Source organism: Barbatula barbatula, assembly GCF_947034865.1.
Source record: "Barbatula barbatula genome assembly, chromosome: 3".
NCBI classification, from domain to species: domain Eukaryota; kingdom Metazoa; phylum Chordata; class Actinopteri; order Cypriniformes; family Nemacheilidae; genus Barbatula; species Barbatula barbatula.
In genome coordinates, this window is record NC_136764.1 from 25,148,661 (window position 1) to 25,170,900 (window position 22,240).

Below are 22,240 nucleotides of genomic sequence, written 5' to 3' on the forward strand. Positions count from 1 at the left end.
GATAAAAGTAATGAAATATTGCAAAACATATTAATGGTCTAGGGATGCATCGTCCGAAGGATGTAAATTTCGGCCGATAACGATGACCGATCATTCTTTACATTGGAAGCCGATAACTGGTCAATTTACCGATATACAGCACTAGGCTCAAGACAGACAATGCAGTACTGGATTTTAACTGTGAGCAGCATGCACCTGAAATGGTTCAACCAAAGAAAATAACGAATTATTTATCCACTTTAATATAGTGAAATCGGGCAAATACTGTAAAACATTAAAATGACCCTCTGGTTCGGATATGGCCGATAATATATTGTGTATCCCTATAATGGTCCTAATTCTGTATGCAAAATGTTGAGGGTTTTCTTTTTATTGATTGTGACATATGGCCAGTTCTTGACAGTTTTGCTTAAGAATTACATTCTTTAGTCCAGAACTTACCCAAATGTCAATCCTTATATTAATCTTTTGTCTTGGCTGCAATGTAGGTGGTTCTGACCTGATAACAAGCGCTTGCAGGATATATTGCTAAGGATATTAGGCAAGCAACTCTAAGAGCCCTATTTGATTTCTTGATCGAGTACGGTTAAATGGGGTCGGGCACTGCAGGCTCCTCTAAGTCTGATAGACCGGCTGTGGGAAGTGCCTCTGGTCTATCACGCTAATGCCCACCTACAATACCACGACTCAAAAAGCTGTACAGTTATTGCACAAAAGACAGCAAAGTTTCAGATGTTATCACTCAGTCGGAGATAAGCTCGATAGATGTGGCGCCTTTGCATAAATAGAAGACTGCATCATCAGGACTTTGAAGGAAGACTACATGTACTGGCCGTGCCACGTTGCCTATTCATGCACTTGTTCAAAATGTTTGAGACATTGTATCTTGCATGTGCATATCTGTGAAAGGCATCTTTCCAGTGTTGTGATTTTGCAGGGAGCGTCTCATCTTTGTTATAGAAGTCTTATGATTCCACCCTGTCTGTTAGCGTCTTATCTGGGCTGTGCAGTAAGCAGGTTTTGGAAACGGCAGGTGAAGCAGACATCAGTTTCCAATGGCACCGATCGGCCCACCGGAGACACGGCACAAACAATGGCTCATCAGTTCTGCTTAATGTTCGCAGCTCTATCAGATCTCAAGTGTAAAGACCTGTTCACACCAAAATGATCCGTCTTCCTTTTAAATGTGATGTGGTTGGCAGAAATAGCAAAACAGTCATAGGATTTTATGACTTGATCCGTGCATTTATACGAAATAGTTGAGAGTAGGGATGGCCCAAATTTCATAATTTATACACCTTCGTGTCATTCCAAACCTGTGACTTTGTTTCTTCCCCAGAACACAAAGATAACCAAAAAACAATGAACCCCAATGACATTCATTGCATGGACATTTCTCAAAATATCATCTTTTGTGTTCCACAGAACCAAGAGTCAGACAGTTGAACCACATTATAGTACATAAATGATGACATTATTCATATGTTAAACTGTTCCTTTAACATTAGTTCTCTGTATTATTTCTTTTAGGGAGATTTTAGTTGGGCAATTTCATTTCCCGTTCTGCACTTCTTTGGAAACTGATGTTGTGTAGAGGCTGTTTTTGACAACCAATCCTGTGTGGGCTCGATGAGCAGAGGTGGAGATGGAAAGTTTTTTTCAGTCTCTCTCTTGCAGGCTTTGCACTGGGGTGAATGCTTGGGGGCGGCAGGATTTCCCCCTTTTCAGAGCCAAGACGTTAACCTATGTGTGAGGGTTTAAAAATACACCCTGCTCTATATGTGGGGGGTCTGTCCTCGCCCGTTGCCACGGAAAGATCGTTTTGCAAATCCTTGTTTTCTTCTGCCAGGCATTCATTTATTACTCGAATACTTTGTCATCATTATTAATATTCCATTATCATTAATGCATCGGAAAGACTATAGCGCAGATTAACCGCTAGCAGCTTTTATGTTTTTTCTCCCCTTTGCCTTTTGATCTCTTTGATTTTTTTGATTGGTTTGGCTAATTCTTGCCAGGGGTTATTTTTAGCAGAAGGGCGTATGTACGAGCGTGCCTCTGCCCCCCCTGGTTTCTTTCTGCATGGCACAGTAGAGAGCTAAAATAAACCCAAAAAACAAAGTGGCGCTAAGTTTTCCCCAGAGGCCTTGCGTCCTCGCTTCCTGCGGTCAGTGTGGACAATGTGATCTTGACTCAAAAGAGCCGTGAGACAATAATAGTTTGCATATCTTGTCTTTGCAATGTCAGACCAGCCAATGTTATCAGTGGCGCATTAACGCCCCATTCAAGAGATCGAAGTGGCCTGCACGTGGAACGCTTTTGACTTGTAGAATAATTACTGTGAAATGCTGAAAGGAAACGTGACCTTTGCGCTGTCTTCTGTTAGATAGCGCTGTTTATTTCAATCTGACACTGGCAGCAGCGCTGGTGTTTAATGATTGCTTTCATGCGCTGCCTCCAGGCACCCAGTGTGTTTGATGGCTGTGAGCGTGTGCTAATTGCTGCTGTCCAGCTTGGACTCTCACGGGTGTCAAAATTCCCAACCAGTCAGGAAATCACTTCAGCAACTTTTGCATGCAGAATAATAATAAAAACTCAGTCCATGTTCTGTAGGTGTAGTGTGATTGAAATGACTTTGTTTTTGTCTTTCGCTCACCTGCATTAGATGCACCCGGCGACTGACTACACTACAGAAATGACTTTTATGGGTGACCTGTACCTCTTGGAAAGCAGACAGTTGTGTGCTCTTCACCTGACAGCTACCCAATAGTTATAATCTAGCACATCACATTTTTTTCACCAAGGAAATGAGTAGTAGAACTTGTTTTTCGCTGTGTTGATATTTGCCCACTGGGATTGATTTTCAGGTGCTTCTTTTTTGTTTAACCATACAACACATTACATCCCATTTATTCACTTTCATATCATAAACATGAAGGCCTATATGACTCGATCTTCGGTGAAATACAAAAGAAGATCATTTGAGAAATTTCTCAGTGGTTTTGTGTTCATACAGTGGAAGTCAACTGGGTCAGTAAACCATCAAAACATTTTCATTTTGGGGTGAATTGACACTTTATAACACATAACATACATTTCTCGTTTTTGCATTTCAAAAATAAGTCTGAAATTGTAGTCTTGAAATCTCAGCGGAGATAATGGTGTTTCATATTCACAGCATTGATGTTTGAATCAAATCTGACACAGAATCCTGTTGGACTGTATGTTTCTCTTAATGTCATACAGTAAGAGATAAATTGTATATGTTTTTAATTCAAATTCTATTAAGATCATTCAACATTTAAGCTAGTGTTACTCAATTTGAGTATTTCTGGAAGACCAAATACACTTTAATATCCCGATCTCATTAAAACTGTTAAGTTGAATATAACTACATGAACTAGTTTGATAGATTTATTGTTCTGTCTAAAATGTACAGCTGTGTTGAATTGATGTTTTCATGCTATTGGTCACTTGGATAAAGAATAGTTGATTCATTTTTTGTTGTTAATCTAAAAAGTGAAACCTCCATATTTGGTCTGTTTTCTGAGATCTTTTCCCCAGATATTGCATAACAGATTTCAGGGAAATCCCTTAAAACTGCTTGTTGGTTTTCAGCAAAATCTCAGTTTTTCTCGTAAGCAGTTGTCACTTGTTATATAATCTTCTCATGACAACCCAGAATTAACCTGAATAACACATTCTGTTGGCCTGGGACGGACAAAACAACCAGGTTCTTTGAACTCGGGGGTTTTTTGGCCTGCCTTTTTTTGCTTGCTGTGGTGTAAATGTTATTGGTTTGATCAACCACAAGTTGGGGCCTAAGGATGGGCAGCAAGTGAGCTGATTGGATCGTAAGTCAACGTGTCTGTATATTTTTGACACCTATTTCCTCCCAGAAAGCCTAGCAGCAACCCTGAATTCAGGAAGTGGTAGCTCACGCTGCAGCCAGTGGACATCTTGCTGCGTACTGAGAAAACGAGACACTTTTGCTCAGCATGTTCCACCAAGGAGATCTCGGCAACTGCGTTATTTGCCAAGCAGGGCATCAAATTTGCAGTATTATGCTTAAAATACTTGGTTCGCTCTATCGCATAGCTTGTCTAAACAAGACTTAACCCTTCCTCCTTTCCTCCGTCTCAACAATACGTTTCGTGTCGCTGTTTGACTGGTCTCTCCCCACTGATCATGAGTTTACAACGAAAGGCCACATTGGCAGAGCAGACAAGATCAAACTGGAGCCCTTCTCGCTTTTCAACTGGCAGGGAGAGTTCGCATCGCTGGCGTCTCCTCAGCAGACCCTGGTTGAAGCACCGATCCAATTCGGCCCCAGAGGAACCCTTGGACGCTCTAGACAGAAGGATCCTGTTTGGACCGGAGTTGCAAACCCAGAGCATGACATGGTCCAGAAACAGCCGATTAGCTCCGACCAATCCTCCTATCTCCAGGGTCCACAGTCTCCCTGATCCTAAAAGTGTGACAAACTGCGGTGTGCTAATGGAGCATTCTAATATTCATCGCGACTGGTTATCTCGCAGCTCAATCCCTTATCTGAGATCTGCCTCCTTATCAGCGGCCGAAATCCGAACGGAAACTCCACCGCTCCGGCAGGAGCAGAGTTCCTTCTCAGGGATTCTGCTCTCCTTGTCAAGACAAATTAACAGAATTTTAAACGCCCCTCCTGAAGCAAGGGAAACTACAGATGACGGTAGGAGGTTTGATTAATATTTGATGGCAAAACAAGACAGAAAGCTCTCTATAATTTAGACCAGCATTTGAAAAGCAGATTTATTTATTTGATATGTTTAGTGCCACACATTTATTTGATGTTTTATCTAGAAGACGACTTTAATATTGAGCAACATAAACGAGGACATGCTCCCTGTCGATTTGTTTAAAATTTGCTTGCGTCATTGCATGGACTGACTGTCATTCATGTTGAGACTCCAGAGTGATTTAGCTGCGAGACGGCTCTTGGTTTTGATCCACTAATGCCTAGTCACACACCAACAGTGAAGGCTAGCAAAAGTTAAGCTTGTAAGATTTGGGATTTTTTTTACTTTTTGTCTCTTCCAGTGTAGATGATTCTTAGTTAAAAGCATTAACCTAAAAAAGTCTAACCTCAGGTTGTACCAGTAAACACTAAAGTGAAGCTTTCCTTTTATGAACTTTCATATGTATCGAACTAAAATCTGATCTCTTGTAAATTCAGCTAACTATTGAGGTATGTTTACACATGTTTTAAAATTTTTACAAATGTGCAATAACGTCAAAGCGGTCACACAGATTTTATTTAATCATCTAAAACGCTGTATTACGCATGCCAGACCTGATGTTGGCGATGTCACTTTGTAGAGAAACACTATGTGCCTTTGTGCATGTCCCAGGCTTTGTTGCCGGTGTCATGACAAATCCAGTATCCTCTAGAAATCAATCTTCTTTAGGACCCCGCGTGATTCTGTTGCCTTAAAAGAACTTCTGATGGGTACTCTTTTTAGCGCCTGATTGCAATTACATTACGATTTACTTTGTTAAATTGACCATTATTTACTTTTTCACTAAATGCTTAAATTTAATAGAACATAGATAAGGCTATGGGTAGTGAAATTAGACTAATCTCGAATTTGAACACGTCATTTTAATGCTTTTGTCTTACCCAGCGTATTTAGCTCGCTAGAAGCTAATGCAGCTTCGGTTAGTCATACAACAACATATCGACATAACTTTGTGATCGGGCATTACAACTTTTTTGGTATACTCGCACATGCCTGTAGACCAGGGGTTCTCAACCTTTTTCACGCCACCACTGTATTCAACAATATTCAAAGGCCCCCCCGTCCTGCACAATGTATTTCAATGCTTATTTTGTCTCATATTAAATTATAAGCCATCTTGAGGGCCCCTTGGAAGTCAGCTGGGGCCCCTGTTGAGAACCACTTCTATTGACTGAACATGTAATACACGTGCATCAATACATGAATCTTAATATCTTAGTTAACACATTTCCACCGCTTTCCACGCATTTCCCTCTTTCTTTTAGTTTTGCTTCCTGCTTTCCAACTATGGTGAAAAGTTCACAGTGCTGTAACTTTCGCATCCCTATTAACATAAATGCTAATTTCCAAGCATGAAAGGTCTAATGCTACATTTTTGATTCATCTCTGTAGATCGTTCATCATTGTATAAATGTGCTCTTAGTTCAATTTTGCAGTTTACACAGAGCCGATAAAGCATTGTGTTCCAAAATGTACACAGTTTTCAAAAGTTAGCATTTTCCGTCTTTGCGGCGACATTCCAAGTTTTCCTACATTTCTAAGGGAGCTTATTCACCTCTTTTTGTATGCAAATCCATGTTCCTGCCATAACACAAAGAGTGTGGGCTTGCCACTTCTTTGCCCTATTACCCTTTGAAAGGATGGGGCAGAGGTGGTCTGCAGGAGTCATGAGAATTTCCACTCCAGGAATCTTCTCATCCAGAGCTGAAGTTAGTTTTAAAGAGAGACCGAGAGAAGCAGAGCTAGGCACAGTGCCTTCAATGAAGCCGGTTCTTGAGTTAAAGCGCAATGGAGAAAATGCTATTCGGGTCTTTTTGACACATTGGTTAGCAAAGGTTCCCAACCTGACAGAAGTGAACCTGCAGCTGAAAATTAAGCACTGCAATTTTCAATCCTTGTTTCTAGCTCATGCTCGCAAACTGAGGTCATCTGTAAATGTTTGACACATTATTCATCTTTTAGGTGAACTGTAGTTTCGCTCTCAGTATTCTAGAAAAGACACCTAGATCCATTGGGTTTCAGACTTTAAGAAGGTGTTGCGAACGCACACACACAGGAGGAGGCATGTGTGTTGCTGTTGGTAGCAGGGGGGTGGAGGTTTGCTGGAGAGAAATGCAAATGTGCCAGGCATGTTGACGGCAACCTATTTAAATATGTAACAATGTCTCTGTGGTGGAGTGTTGGTGAGGTGAACAAAAGGGTTTGCGCTATGTGCCTTCGCTCCAGTGCCCGTCTCGTCTGTAACACAATGGAGGTCAAGAATACCACCAATGCGAATTATTTAACATGACAGATGTCGGGCTGTGACAAACATGTGACCTTCTTATGTGACAATAACATTTGATGAGTGGTAGGGATGTAACAATCTCACTGTACGGTAATACCTCGGTATAAAACCCGTAAATATTGCAATATTGAAAACGACAAATGATGACTTTGATACGTGCCGCATCCTCTTTTCTTTATAGTATAATATGGTTCCCTTTTAGAAAATATAATAGCACCAGATTTACCTTCCTAAAGGTAAGATAGGCTCAGATGACCAATTGTTTCATACAGTCATGTGACCCCGATAATATTTTAATATAAGACAATTTATGGTTAGACGTTATGGTAAAGACATGTTAATATTGTGACCCATCCTAAGTGTGCACATATTTAAGAAGCTAAATTGATTTGCTGATCTTCAGCACTGATATTAAAATATAGTTTTTTATAGAAATCCCTATTTTAAGGTCACTTTTTCTAGATTTATATTTTTGTTTGCACATTTTATAATGGAAGTAAAAATAACGCAAATGTAGCTTTTGGGAATGTTGTGAATGTGAGTTATGAAAATCTCAAATAGATCAAAACTGCGGTCACCGTAAAATATTAATATTTTTAATTGATTTTTATTTTTAGATCAGTTCATTTTAGTTACATTTTTATGCATTTGTTATTTTATTATTTATCCTTTTATTTTTATGTTGCTATAGAAGATTAATTAAATGTATTTATTATTATTTTCGTGCTTTTATTTAAGTTTATATCTGGGGCACAATTTAAGTTTTTCATTTAGTTGAAGCTTTCCCACTAATTTAAAAAACTAAAATAACCTTGAGATTTATGTATGGACCATCTTTTTAATGTCTCTCCACAGGATGCTTTTTTGGCACAAATATAGTTTTCTCCGCAGCTAATTTTAAACATCGTATGTTAGGTGATCCCAAACGTTTGAACGCTAATGTACATGTCAGAAGAGTCAGATCTGCTACATATCAACTGAAATTCCAGTTCAATTGCACAATAGCACAAGTGGGTCCAATATAAGTGAATTCATGCGAGCTGTTTTCTTTGCAGGGGATATAACATCCTTACAGTGCCTCGCCCCTCAATAGAAGCCTAGCCGTGCTAAATATGTGCATAGTGTCCCTTTTGAGTATTGTGACACTGGTGTTGGCTCTGGAAACAGCAAATCACAACTGACTGAACAAATCCAGCCTTTGGTTTTTAAAAGCGAGTTATTTGAGCGTGCAATTTAAAGGGCAGAACGATGACGGCCCGTCCTCTCTCTCTGACTCTACACTGATGTGAATTATGAATAACGTACAGCACTCTCCTGTCACTGTTATAGCACGGACCCACCCAAACCTCCATTCTGCTCTTCACAGGCACTTTGTACGATTTCGCTTTGAGAAATGACCTAAAAGGCGTTTTATATTTATGAACCCCATTAAAGTAGAATTTTCAGAAATGTGTTTTAAAGATGCGAAGCCATTAAACGGCAATACATTTTTCTCTTTCTTTGTTTTAGCATGGCCTAGATTTCCTAACATAGGAATGTAATCTATAGATTCTGTCGATTTAATAAAAAAGTCTTCATTAGACGTGTATAAAGATGTGTATTTGTGGCATCCCCAAGCGCCGAAGTATGTTGTTTTCTTCTGGGCTGGCACGTCGGCCGACATGTCCTAAGGTCATCGGTGGTAAGATGAGACCACCTCGCCCCACAGTCAACAGCTGTTCCTCGCAGACTGGACCAGCCCCTGTTAGATTACTGATTAACCCATCCCTACACAGAACATCCTGCTTAACCAACCGGTTCTAAACAAAGTCGCAACTTCCCATAAGCATCCTCACTTTGTTCCTCCAGCTGGGAGCTGCACAAACGCATCCTCACAGAGCTGCAATCACAGCTCAATCTGTTAATTGCAGTCATTTCCTCCCTCTGTAGAGTCAACCCCCCCACGCACACACATCTCCCCAGACACCAATTACAGCCGCTAATTTGAAAGCGTTATGAATTACCATCCCAGGGTGAGATGGCTATTGATGCGTCTGTAGTTGTCTTGCTGTTAATCATATTTTGATGTTATATGGAGATCTGGAGGAGTTTGATTTATTATCTTTGACCGAGACTTCACCTTTCTTTGAAGTACCTACAGTATATACAGGTAAATGTCATGGTATAGGAATACTCCCAGTATTCTGATTAGGGCTACAAAATATTTGACAATTATGGAAATATTGCACTGGTTTACAATACCTCTGTGAGAAATACAAAACAACTTTTTAACATTTCAATATAAATGGGTAGTTGACAAATAAAGCCTACATTTACATTTATGCATTTGGCAGACGCTTTTATCCTATACATGCAATGTAAATCGCTTTGGATTAAAGCGTCTGCCAAATGCATAAATGTACCATGTACGCCATGGTGTGAGAAAAGTAATATATTTTATATAATATTTAAAATAATAATAATAGATTTTATATTATTCATATTTATACAAACATTTTTAATATAATTTATGTTCTTAATATTTATACAGAAAATAATCTTTATTAAATTTCAATCTAGATTTTTGCTGTCTTTCATCTGTCAACTACCCAAATTGACTTTATTAACTTTCTATTGATTTAACAAGGCCGATGAAACGTTCTATACAGCAACCTCCCACGTATCAAAATATCCGAGCATGACTTGCTGATATCATAATATAAAACCGTCAATATGGGGCTAATGTTAGTCTGCGTGGTATCACAGCGGCATGAGGCAGTATCTACTCCACACCCTCTCTCTCTCTCTGTTCTAACCTTATGTAGCCACGCCCATGCTGAGGTATTGTTATTGGTTGAGCTTTTTGTGTTGTCTTGGTTGTTGTGGACACCAGGTGGTTGGGCACGGTGTAGTTTGGCTGCGGAGTGGGTAGGAGGTGAAGCCTCACAGAGTCTGCGGCAGAGCGACACAAAGCATCTTCTGTTCTCAGTCTTAGCAATCTGTTTGTGTTTGTGTGTCTGGGTGTGCACACACCTGGCAGGCACTGTGGGAATTTGGCATTAGGACATATATGAAACTAATGAGAGTCCAGCGTAATGAAAAGAGCCATTTGGATGAGAGCACGCTGTATAATCACCCAATTCATGCAGCCAATAGAATGGATGTTTGAGTATCTGCTGAACACTGATGTAATGTGATTCTTTCAATATGTATTGAAGATAGGATTGGGAATCAGGAACCAGTGCTTAGTCACATCTGTTTTTAAGTGCTACTGAATAAAGAGCGAGATTATCTTTGAGTTGAGATGTTAGTTTGCGTGCTTGATTTAATGCAGTGAGATTTTTCAATTGTGTTGTGCTCGCTGGTTTCTTCTAACGGCAAACATTAAGCCCCCATCTGTTTCGACTCGCAACATGTTGGTTATTTAAATGAAAAACACTCACAAATTTGCTTTGGTAAAATACAGTTATGGGTTTAATTTGTCTAACAACTTGGATTTGCTCATTGGACCACAAGTCATTATTAAGGTTGTGTGTGACCGTGTGTCAGATAAAGATATAGAGTTTTTGGTTTTCATAATGGCCACTTCAATAAATTTAGTTAGACCCGTCTATTCTTAGTACACTGAAACTGTCATTTTACATAATTCTACAGTTCAGTTTTTACAGAATTGTTCACATACTGTTTTACAGAAATTTACTGTAGCGTTTTATAGAATTGTAACTAATGATTTAAATACAGTAGATATGGTGCAAAATAACATGACAAGCATGTAGTTTTACTGTACACAGGGAGGTCGCTGGGACTTAAAATAGATTTATCAACTTTCAATCATTATTGAGAAAATAAAGGCCCTTAAAAAGTATTAAAATGTCTTCAGTGCCATTTTCCAAGGTATTACATTGCGTGTCATCTTTTCATATTTGTCCCAAAGAGGTCATATGCTAAAGATTGCCTGAATTGAACCATTGCGTAGGCGTGGGAGGTCCATTTACACCCATTTCTTAAACAGTTGACTAATGAGGGAATGAAATGAAAAGGATATTGGAACCATGGCTGAGGAGGAACGTCTCTGGGAATAACCGTGAGGCGTACTGCTCTGTGTGTCGAAGGCGATTAGCGTAGCCTCAATGGGGATCAACACTGTCCGGTCCCACATGCTAACCGCAAAGCTGGTTTTCTCTCTCTAATAAACTTTGCATTGGGTTAGTCACTCAATTTATTCTTCTGTGCTTTGTTCCCACCGTTCTGAAATATGTTGCATTAATAAGGAGTTATCACAAACTAAGACTGTTTAGTCTTGTTATCTTGCAATGAGTATATAGTAAATGTAAATTAAAGTGTCGCCAATTGCAAGTGGCGATGAGGTCTTAAAATGTATGAAAAGAGTCTTAAAAATGTCTTAAGTATTACATTTAGCTCCATGAATCCTGTATAAACACTGTATTTTTTATTCTGGCGGCCCAGCAGCTTAGCTATGACCATTTAAAAAAAAAATGTGTGTGTTTTTATTGTCAGAGGAAAGAATATATTTGTGAAACAGAACTGAAATATGAAATATTTAAAGGCAGTTTAATGTGAGAGATGTCTTATTGTAAGTAGATGTCAGACCAACAACATCCGTATTTTACTTCTGCAACAGCTGACTCTTCCCTGTTGCCTCACTTCCATACACGTCTGCTTTCCTTTGCCATCAACGCCATGCTAATAAACCAACATTTGTGAGTTTTCTCACGAGAATTCCGACAATCATCATCCAACTGATTTACAGAACGCTTGTAAATCACGGAACTGTGATAAGGATAAAACTGTAAGGCGTCTTAACATTTCAAATAAGTTACAGGAGTCTTTGCACAGTGTTGTTTTACTGTCCGCATTATGAAAACATGGGTTAACCCATCAAGAGAGAAAGTGAATAATAATGATGTATTGGTTGGTTGGGGGATTAGTCTTCCGAGGTGATGATGTTTAAATGCGGTGGTCGTTGCAGTATTCAAGATGTTGGCTGTGATTAGCCGTACCAACCACCCCCCTCCATCTGAAACCTCATCCTGGACAGGTGCTATGACCTCTCCTTCAGCTGAAGACATTCCAGGCAGGGCTGCGGGGGTTTGGATTACTCTTCCTTAGACACATGAAGCCCGTCTGGCCCTCGGCGGGTCTCTGTGATCGTAGAAATGTACCGTAGGCCTATCCGGGACAGTGTCCTTCGCATGCCCTTCACAGATGTTTGCGATCTACATGCGATACGACCGCATGCCAAGTTGCTCCATCACCCTTCATGATTCATTGAGTGTGATACAGATGTAACATTGGCTCAGTTGATCTGCTTTATAGATATAAACACCAACATTATCGCCAAGTCAAGTTAAATTTGCAGTTGTTAGATTTCATATGGGCATGTCGGTCAAATTACACATCACATCAATATTCTCTTATCACATATGGAACGTTAATCCAACGCGTGCGGACTCCATTCCTGTGAATCTGTCTCAACCTTCACTGACCCCCCGGTTGAGCGCTATTTACAGGCTCCTGCTCCGCTACGGGGCCACAAACCGGCAGCCCTGCATTTCATTTGGCAGCCACCCTGCTGTAATTGTTTTCGAGCCGTGTTGCTTCACAAACAAACAAACATATGGGAGCACTGAGGTCTTGTGCAGGACACCCACACTGTTACAGTCTTATTACACACACACCGGGTGTAGTCCAGGTGCCTCTCCACATACACTGCGGTTTGTAAAATGGCCCTCACAATTATCTCCACAGAAGCTTTCTGGTTTTGCACAAAAGAACACATGAAATTAAAGATGCATCGATACTAAATTTCACCATCAATACTGATAGCCGATAATTTTGTGTTGATATCTGACAAATCCAAATCTGAAGATGAATATTTCTTAACTTTCTGAATGTTATTAATTCATATAATGACTGTTAAAAGGGATCATCATCAGACTGGCGATGTTTATAAACATTCATTGTATTTTCCTGTGCTCTTTTGATTGACGGGATATATCGGACCTGAACAATTCCAAATTTTGGCCATTAGTATGTGAATGTTGCTTTTATTGGCTGATACGTTATATTCATAATATGTTAAAGGAATATTTCAGCCAAAAATCCATATTTTACGCCATATTTTACATCACCGTCGTCATATTTAAATGTACACATGTACGCAATTGTTTTGCTTTCAGTATTTCCAAAAAAAGTTAATTAAGTTATTAATTAAACTAGTTAATTTATGAACTTATTCTTATACATTTTTTAATTTATAGAATAGAAAAAAATCATGTATAACTTTTGTGATGGATTTTTGATTTTTGGAGAGTCGGCATATATAAAGATAACAAGACAGTAGTTTAATATAATATTATATGAATCATCAAAAAACTAATTTCCCAGCAGTCATACTCCTGCTTATAAAAACCACAACGTTTCCATATACGTCATGTAAATTGAGATGATTTTCTAAAATATTTATTTGACATATCATGTGAGAGTTGTGGTGTCATGTGTGTATCGACCATGGTTCTGTGGTTGAATGTTTGCCTTCCAGAGAAAGGCTTTGTTTGTTTTCTAATACTCATGACGTACAGCAATCTCTGTTTAAGATGCACTGCTCGGTGTGTTCTTTTTCTCTTGCCTTTGGACATTTAAACCAGCCTTCTCATACAGGGTTTATTTAGTATCTCAAAGCATCACATTCAGAGGTGACAGCTCACAAGACAAACACACAGAGTGCATGTTGGGTAACATCCTTTTCAGTCTGTGTGTGTACTGTGTCAGTGCTGACGTAGCACTTTGATCTACAGGATATTTGGAGTGTAAGATGAATTTAGTTAAAGATGATGGACATGCTGAACTCGGCAGAAAAGCCAATCCTGTTGAAATGAGTTTTTGCAGAGGTTATATAACCGAGGACTCTATGAAGGACCTTTTTGGGACAGATGTGATTTTTCTAGCTAGATATCAGATGACATGCACTTCACTACATGTGCCCCTGCATGAACACCTCAGGGAGCGTCTTTATATACCGCTGCTATATTTAGCAGATCACAGTAATACGGTTTAAGAGTGAAGTTCAATGAAGTCCTTGACAAAATGGTGATTTTTGTCATGTTTAGCTGATAACTTAAATAAAATGTATACAGTTATGAAGTCTGTGTGGTGATTGTGCAATAGCACCAAACCAATACATCTAAAATGGGCAACATTACCATAAGATCAGAGTGATAGAATTGCTCACTAACCTTTTCTTTGTGAAATGATATCCAGTGTTTTAACTGACCAATTAGTCCTTACACAACTGGCACCTTTCCCATGATGCAATGCAGGAATACCAAGAAGCTATAATGATGTGTAAAGTCCTGTTTATATAAAGCAAACTGGAATTACCCCAGAACATCATCTGAAATTCTCTCTTTAAAAACCGGTTTTGGCTTTGCAGCTCAAATATCAAACTTTTCTTTCCTCAAAAAAGCGCACGCTTCACGTTTCCTCTTCCGGACGATGCGATCACCCCACAGACTATCACATGCCTGAGATGTCATGGATAGGGCTTCCATTGCTTTAAACACAGAATATTCCTTTAACCTCGGTTTCCAAAGCCTTTAGTTTTTTGTACGTTATTGCCCAACTGATGAGTAAGAAATGCTGTGTTCACACCAAACGCGAACAATCGCGTTCCACACTCTTTATTCCTCGTGGGAAAAGTTTGTTATTTTTAATACATTTATAAAAGTTATTGAAATGATGGTAACTTGGTGATATATTAAAGACACCCTAAACCTTATGGATAAAAATTAACTTTAAGTCTTGAAACAAAACAAATGCCTTTATGATCTGTAATGTGTATTGTGAAAAAGAGCATTTTGACCTGTGGCATGCTATACAGACTTTACACCTTACGCCACTGAAGTCGTTGTTTGAAATGGCGTTGTTCTTACACATTCTCTATTGCCAATCACATTTTGGTGGGGAGCCCCAGCGCAAATCTCTGCCTTTATTTATTTTTCAGTTTTTCCCCCACTTCCCGCAGCTATGGATGTAAATGAGAAGTGTTAACTCTGAGAACGCTATTGACTTCTTTCTAAAGGCGAGAATAAAGGCCTTTGAGAGGCAGATCCATCTGCTGGTTTTGAGAAATCTCTAATTCTCAGTGTTCACTGGCCTTTCTCCTCAGAGAGACGCTGTCATTTGCACAAAGCTGGTATGAACAGACGCAGGTGAAGAGGGCTCAGAATGATGGGGCGGTGATGAATGCAATTACGATTCCTAAAATAAATCCGATTGGGCTTCGCAAATCGGTCGAATGGCACAATATAGGAGACGAGGCTCAAGTGATACACATTAAACGCAAGTTTAAAGATGGCATGAAATCAAAATGGAAAAATCTGATTTTTTGTTTAATATTGTTTTGTGTCTTATCTGTGCACTTAATTCATCAAAAACGTTAACCTCCTCACCCCTCAAACGCCCTCGCTTCACTTTTGGAATACGTGGAATAGCGCAAGGGAACGGCCCCAATGACTGACTCCAAACTGGCCTTCAAATCTGCCTCAATTTTGTTAGCAACGCTCAACACCCAACTTTGAACAATCCAATTAGTCCTCGATGGACAAAGTCCCGTCCTACATTATTTTCTCATTTCAGAAGCCGTTTCACCCGGATATACGTCACAATATGAATAAGAACACAATCGCTGCTTCTGTCTCATGGTGACTTTAGGGAAATACTTCACTGAAAATAACTCTCATAATTTACTCACAAACATCAAATATGGCGGCACACCAATAACATCAAATCTTTTTGGTGTTTGCATGTCTTGTGACAAATATGACACCTAGTCACAAGACATCATTTCCTTTTTTGGTTGAACTGTACCTTTAATACTGTGGTATTTACCACAAGATACCCAGAAACATGATTACATTTTTTCCTGGATGTACATGTACCTGGTTATGTTGATACAGTATCTTAAGGATGAAAGGTGTCTATGTTTTCCAACTATACAGTGATTTGCCCTATCCCAGCTTAATAGGAAAAGACTTTAAGTAAGCCAGCCGTAAATTAAACCCCCTAGAAAGTGTACACGCTGTGACTCTGTGGCGCTATGAAAACATTTCCGTGCATCCCAGCCAGCCAAACATAACATTATCTCAACAGGTGAATTGTGTTTCAACTATCTTCTTTCTCTAACCAATGGTCATGAAACATCAAGCCATTTACATTTGTAATTCTGTTTGGCTAGGCTTTAGACGTGACGCTGTAATGTTTGTTTCGATGTGGCTGAAGAGTGATATTTCCGGATCTCTCATGCCTGTTTTCCACAGCAGTCATGGAAATGTGTCTGCATCATAACAGGCGATACTGTTTCCCATCAGATGGAGCTGTCAACCAGCTTCACACATATCTTAATGGCACATGAGATCTCTGGAGAAAGCGCTTTATCTCACCCACCCATATGCTACATGTTGCCACCGCGTCGCCTCAAACAGACCACCTTTAGATTGAACTGCACAATTCACCTCCGCTTCTCCACAGGCGCTCGGAGTGGAGCGCTGCCAGCGTCTAGTGTGTTTGTCTCCAAGCACTTATCCAAACACCCATTAAAGAGTGTCTGTTTATTCAGTTGTATACTTGTCTGCTGAGCAGTAAATAGAAGGAGGGTTTGTGTTGTTGTCTAGTTGAAATCTCTCCACGTGTCTCTCTCTTATTCACACGTTTTTGTTTTGCAGTTTGGAAATGACAATCATGATGTTAATCTCAGTGAGTTTAATTGAAGGTTTTGATCATTTATCATTTTAAGCCGTGATGCAAGGTAGTGGAAAAGCAGCGAGACCCAATGCAACTATGTGATGAATTTCTGCAAAGACCCACGATTTAAAAATAGAACAGTGCAAATATCCCGGCGCACTGAAAAGCTGGGTTGATTTATCTGTCCACAAAATGCTCTCTGTGTGTTTGGTCTCACGCTGTTCACTTTTTTCATGACTCCCTTGTGGATTTTCCTCATACCGTTTGCTTTCGGCCGATAGCTGGTGTGGAAAATAGTGGTGGGCAGGAGCCTGCATTCAATAAACCAAGCTGGGATGCAAGAGTCACACCCGCTCTCTTGAGACGTCTTGCGTCACTTTCTTCTCCGTCTGTGTGGCGTTCATTAGTCGTGCTGCCTGGGAAAAGCTGAAGTGTACTCGCTAATGGGCCGGCCCTTCTGATCCAGAGTGACATCAGCGCTGGTGACCTCTGACCTCAAACACTGACACGTTCTTTGTGTCTTGCTGTGGTCAAGCGTACAACAGATCTGTCAGCCGGAGCTGATTGATGAAGCTCAGTGAAGGTCTAAATGATCAATTAATAGACATGAAGTGCGGCCTGTAATTGTTTCTGACATTTCCAGCGGTAGGAATGTGAGATGTGGTCATTCTGTCATTTTGAAGGTGACCTGTATGGTGCACATCTAATGTGGTCTATTTTTACTTGTATTAGGCTTAAGGAAAGCAGATGTTTGTACGTTGGGCTGTTTTTTTTCTCCGATTGAATTGGCAGCTTCCTGGAAACGATGATATCCTTTCCCCCCCACTGAGAGTTGAACCTCTTCATGATGGGTGTAGATTTCTGAAGCGCACACTGTCATGCACATCATCGCAAACTAGTGTAACACTGCCCTCTATAGGCAACAGTCTCCAAAACACCCATCAGATACATTTGAGAAGGTCAAAAATATATCAAAAGGTTCTTAATGGGTCTGTCATCATTTACTCACCCTCTTGCCATTCCAAACCTGTATGACTTTCTTTCTTCCACAGGACACAAAACAAGAAGATATTTTGAAGAATGTTGTTAACTGGACCCCCGTTAACTTGCATTACGTGTCCGTAATATAGAAGTGAATGGTTCCGGCTTTCTTCAAAATATCTTCTTTTATGTTCTGCAGAAGTCATATAATATATTTATGTTAATATCTATGTTGCTTGTTATTGGAATATAGTAAAAATAAATAAAGTTTTGTTTTTTAATGTTTATATGGGTTTAATTCAGTTTCTGAATTCCTGAGAAATTACAATGAGATGTGCATTAGTCAAAAAAAATGATGATGGCTGTCTGCCAAAAGCATGAGTTTGATGTAGGACTACCTGTACTGCTAGTGGTGGACAAGCCACTTAACCCAACTTCACATGAGTTTGGTGTGACTCATTTTCTTATGAACAGTGTTTTTGTCTGGAATCTATTTCTGTAGCGACCTGGTGATTAAATGAAGAAGAGAAGCCTCTCTCAGGGCTATTTTTGCAGTATGAGTGTACGGTCACGTGTTTTCCCATCAGAACCATGAAGTTTTCATTGAAGAAAATCCTTGCTAAAATAAAGAGAGCGTGCTTCTCCCATGGTGACTTTCTGTGGAAGTCTATAATGTGTCTCTTCTGTCCTCTGTGTGCAGATGTGAAGGGGCCAGCCAGCCACCACTTCTCCTGCGGCCAGTCGCCGTTCACGGAGCCCTGCGTTTGGGAGAGGAAGTACTGCATCCTGACCGATAGCCAGCTCTTTCTGCTCAACAAGGAGGAAGAGGTGACAGCGTGTCTTTCCTATGCATTATCCCCTCATTCTTCTCCTTTCCTTTACCTCATAGAGAAGAGAGGGACGGTTAAAGGGATGTTTGTCCTTTGTTATGCGTTTCCTCTTTAAAGGCCTAAATGCAATGGAAATGCAAGTTAGAGAGTCTCTTATCGCTCAATTTAACCATTTATCTCCCTGAATTGAGTTTGAGCGCATTAATCTGACAGAAGCAGGGCAACCGATTTCACCTTTAGGTTATGAAAGAGAATAATCAATTACTTGTTTGTGATTGACACTTTGCTTTCAGATTCATTTCTACGCTCACTTAATTAGTAGCCAGGATGGGAAAGGGACTTTCGTACCCACGGTTGGAATGTGACCTCCAGCCACTGACCTTTGACCTCTGTCTTGTTCCCAGATGCCTTCTGAGGTCCACGAAAGCCCCACAGCGTCCTCATCAAAGAGCCGCAGTTTGAGACGGACTGTCAGCGTGCCCTCTGAAGGACCGTTCCCTGAATATCCAGCAGAGGGAACTTCAATGTTAGGTGAGATTCATAAGTGCTTGTCTGTTGTGATATCAGTGTTGCGTAATCCACTCTTTCTCGAGTGGGACAATATGTGATTATTCACAATTATCTCAAAATAACATTACATCGCATTACAAAGGATTATTACAGGGAGCCTGTATTAGAAGGGTTCCCACGGTTTTGAAAGATGAATATGCCTGCATCAGTTCATTTGATGCCCTAATAATACATTGACATTAAAAGTGAATAATCTTTCTAGTTATGCTTGAAGTAAAATAGATCACCGGCTAGAAATTGTTGTCTGTGAGCTGTGTCTGTTTTTCAAACAAAAATTATAATAATGATATGATCACTATTTATTATTCAACATTAATACCTGATGACCTATGAAACAACATAAATAACATTTGTCATTTTTACAAATAAAAATATATGTAATCGTTTTGATTTGTGATGATTTGTTTTTACTTCCGTATTCTGACGCATTTCAGAGTGAAACGGAATTTCAAATGAGGAAATAGTGGGTGTGGTTTGCGTTTTTTTACTGCTTATTAATTGGATCTATAAAACCGGCAGCAGACTGACAGTAAAACGGGATGCCCCGCCAAAGCCATCTAACTTGCTTCATTTGAGATGGAAAGTCAGAGGGCGGAAGTGCATTTTCAGATTTTAACTGAGATTTATGTGGGCAAATTCATTTTAAAAACGAGAATGGCCCACACTGATAAACTATTTACAATAAATGCTGCAATAATTCATGAAAAAATAGGAATTGTATATTTTTTTCACTGGGACTTTAATGGCACAGCTCTAGTTTAAGTGATGCTTCTGTAGCATTTACTGTAGCTTTAAGACATTGGGAAAACAGCACCCTCACTTAATAGCATAGGGATTTGTGTGCTAGTAGGCAAGTGAATCCTGATCAAAATCACTTGTTACATTCGTAGCACATGAGCAATTTCTCTGAATCCAGTGGCACGGCGCTGAGGATCAGGATAACAAAGCGGAGGATTTAAAGAGCGACGCCACAGGCTAGGCTTAAATAGACAACAGATTGGGGGCGAAATATATTAGTTTGCATGCATTTGAAGACTGCAGAATATTTCAGAAAACAAAAGCCTGCTGTATGAGCCTCTTAAATGCATTCATTCTTTGCATATAAGTGCTGTCCTCATTGTTTTTTGAGTTGATTGTTTTGTTTTCCTCAATGCCCTGCTGGCACCCTGCAAACTCGGACGGACCCTCCCTGTTCTTCAAATTTCCCTCAGCCTATCGCACCTTTTCTTAGCGCTTTGTTGGGTTTGACCAACTTGTTTGCGTAAACATGACATTGGGGTATGTTTGAACCCGTGCCCTCTGTGGGCCGGGCGTGCTTGCGTGAGGAGGAGGATCTAGGAATGTAATTCGGAGGAACAAAACCCAAGAGTGTTAGTTTTGTCTCTCCGGACAGTGTTGCGTTCCCTCCCAGGCCCAGGGGGGTTATAAATGAAGCTGCCCTCTGACTGGTCTCGCATTCAGTACCAGTATGCATGGGGGTGCGGACGCTGACCCAGTGGGAGCAGTTCAGGGCTGGTTGCTAAAGGCAGCAGTTGGAGAAATGCACAAATCTCTGTGACTAAGAGAGGCATTCATTCCTCAGACCATCGGATTCAGAGAGCAAGAGAAGAGGGTTATTTATATGTTAATGTGACACTCCACAGCTAGGGTGTTGAAGAAAGAGTCATGGATTTCTAGAATAGGCATTATATCGTGTGTTTAGTTACATTCATACCACAAAAATCTGGTTGTGGGCCAATCTGTGAATTATATAGATGTTATTGTGCAATGAGGAGAGCTGTTATTATGTTAGTCATTTCTTCATCATTCTCAGCTTTCACACGGCTGTCAAGACAATAAAAGCTATTGGTGGATTAGTAACTATGTTTAGACTGCTACAATAGGAAAATAATAGACTGGGAACACAAAGGAAAATTCTGACTTCCAGTGCAAATATGTGAAAAACAGGAAATAATTTGTTTTGTTATACAAATGTTTATTTTAATCTCTATTTATAGTAGAAAGGATACATAATGGGGCATAATTGTGAGAGGAAGAAACGCATCTCGTTCTATTATTGCTCTATACAATATGTCCAATTGATTTTGCTATTTATATCGGAGCAAGAAAGATGATTCAGCTTTGCAGTATCTGTCTACTAATGTTGTTCCCTGTTGTTTTCCTCTAGGGTCTCTGTGCAATAGTTTTTTATTTGTTTTATTGTAGCCACTAAACAAATTTCATCCTGTGTCATGGGGCAAGCTGTCCTCAGGCTTACAGAGTGAGAACGGCAGATCAAAAGCCTTTCTGGCGTATTCAGGGCAAGAAAAACACATCTGAACACTAGTTTGTAAATATGTCAAGATCCTGTTTTGGTCTTTAAAGGAAGTAATACTGTTTTCTAGACTGTATGTATCAGAACAAACTGAGTGCCGTTGAATAAAAATGAAAAGGATCTTTATTGTGTATATATATCGAAGTAAAAAATCCACAAAATTGGTTGGTCTAAGCTCTTACAAAACTGTGAATTTATTGTGAGGTACTGTATTTTCTCATTGAATCAATGTTTGAATGGGGCATGTCAATGGGCTTGGCATCTCATTAGAGTAAATGATTTGATTGTGCTAAACTGCACAATTTGAATCCAAAGTAAACAATAAACAGGCAGCTAAAAGCAAGCACACCCAAGCTTTCTCACTTCCCCATTCATTCCACTATTGTCTTTCACAGCCGAGGTTTCCTATGTCTCTCTCTCTGTCTCTCTCTCTCTCTGTCTCTCTGTCTCTCTCTCTCTCTGTCTCTCTGTCTCTCTCTGTCTCTCTGTCTCTGTCTCTCTGTCTCTGTCTCTCTCTCTCTCTCTGTCTCTCTGTCTCTCTGTCTCTCTCTCTCTCTGTCTCTCTGTCTCTCTCTCTCTCTGTCTCTCTCTCTCTCTCTCTCTCTCTCTCTGTCTCTCTGTCTCTCTGTCTCTCTCTGTCTCTCTGTCTCTGTCTCTCTGTCTCTGTCTCTCTCTCTCTGTCTCTCTGTCTCTCTCTCTCTCTGTCTCTCTCTCTCTCTGTCTCTCTCTCTCTCTCTCTCAA

The 22,240-nt window shown here is 39.9% G+C and overlaps 1 protein-coding gene across 2 annotated transcripts in view; it reads left to right on the top strand.

The window, feature by feature from the left end:
- The window catches only part of rasal2 (RAS protein activator like 2), a 55,991-nt gene that overhangs the window by 6,941 nt on the left and 26,810 nt on the right, over positions 1 to 22,240 (top strand). Inside the window, exons 1-3 of one of the 2 annotated variants that reach the window (XM_079453795.1) lie at positions 3,919 to 4,708; positions 18,485 to 18,612; positions 19,019 to 19,145. In XM_079453795.1, the coding sequence (XP_079309921.1) occupies positions 4,189 to 4,708; positions 18,485 to 18,612; positions 19,019 to 19,145 (775 nt within the window). In that variant the 5' untranslated portion in view covers positions 3,919 to 4,188. Of the gene's footprint in view, positions 1 to 3,918; positions 4,709 to 18,484; positions 18,613 to 19,018; positions 19,146 to 22,240 lie in introns of those variants that run through there. The other variant, XM_079453796.1, reaches the window with a different exon arrangement.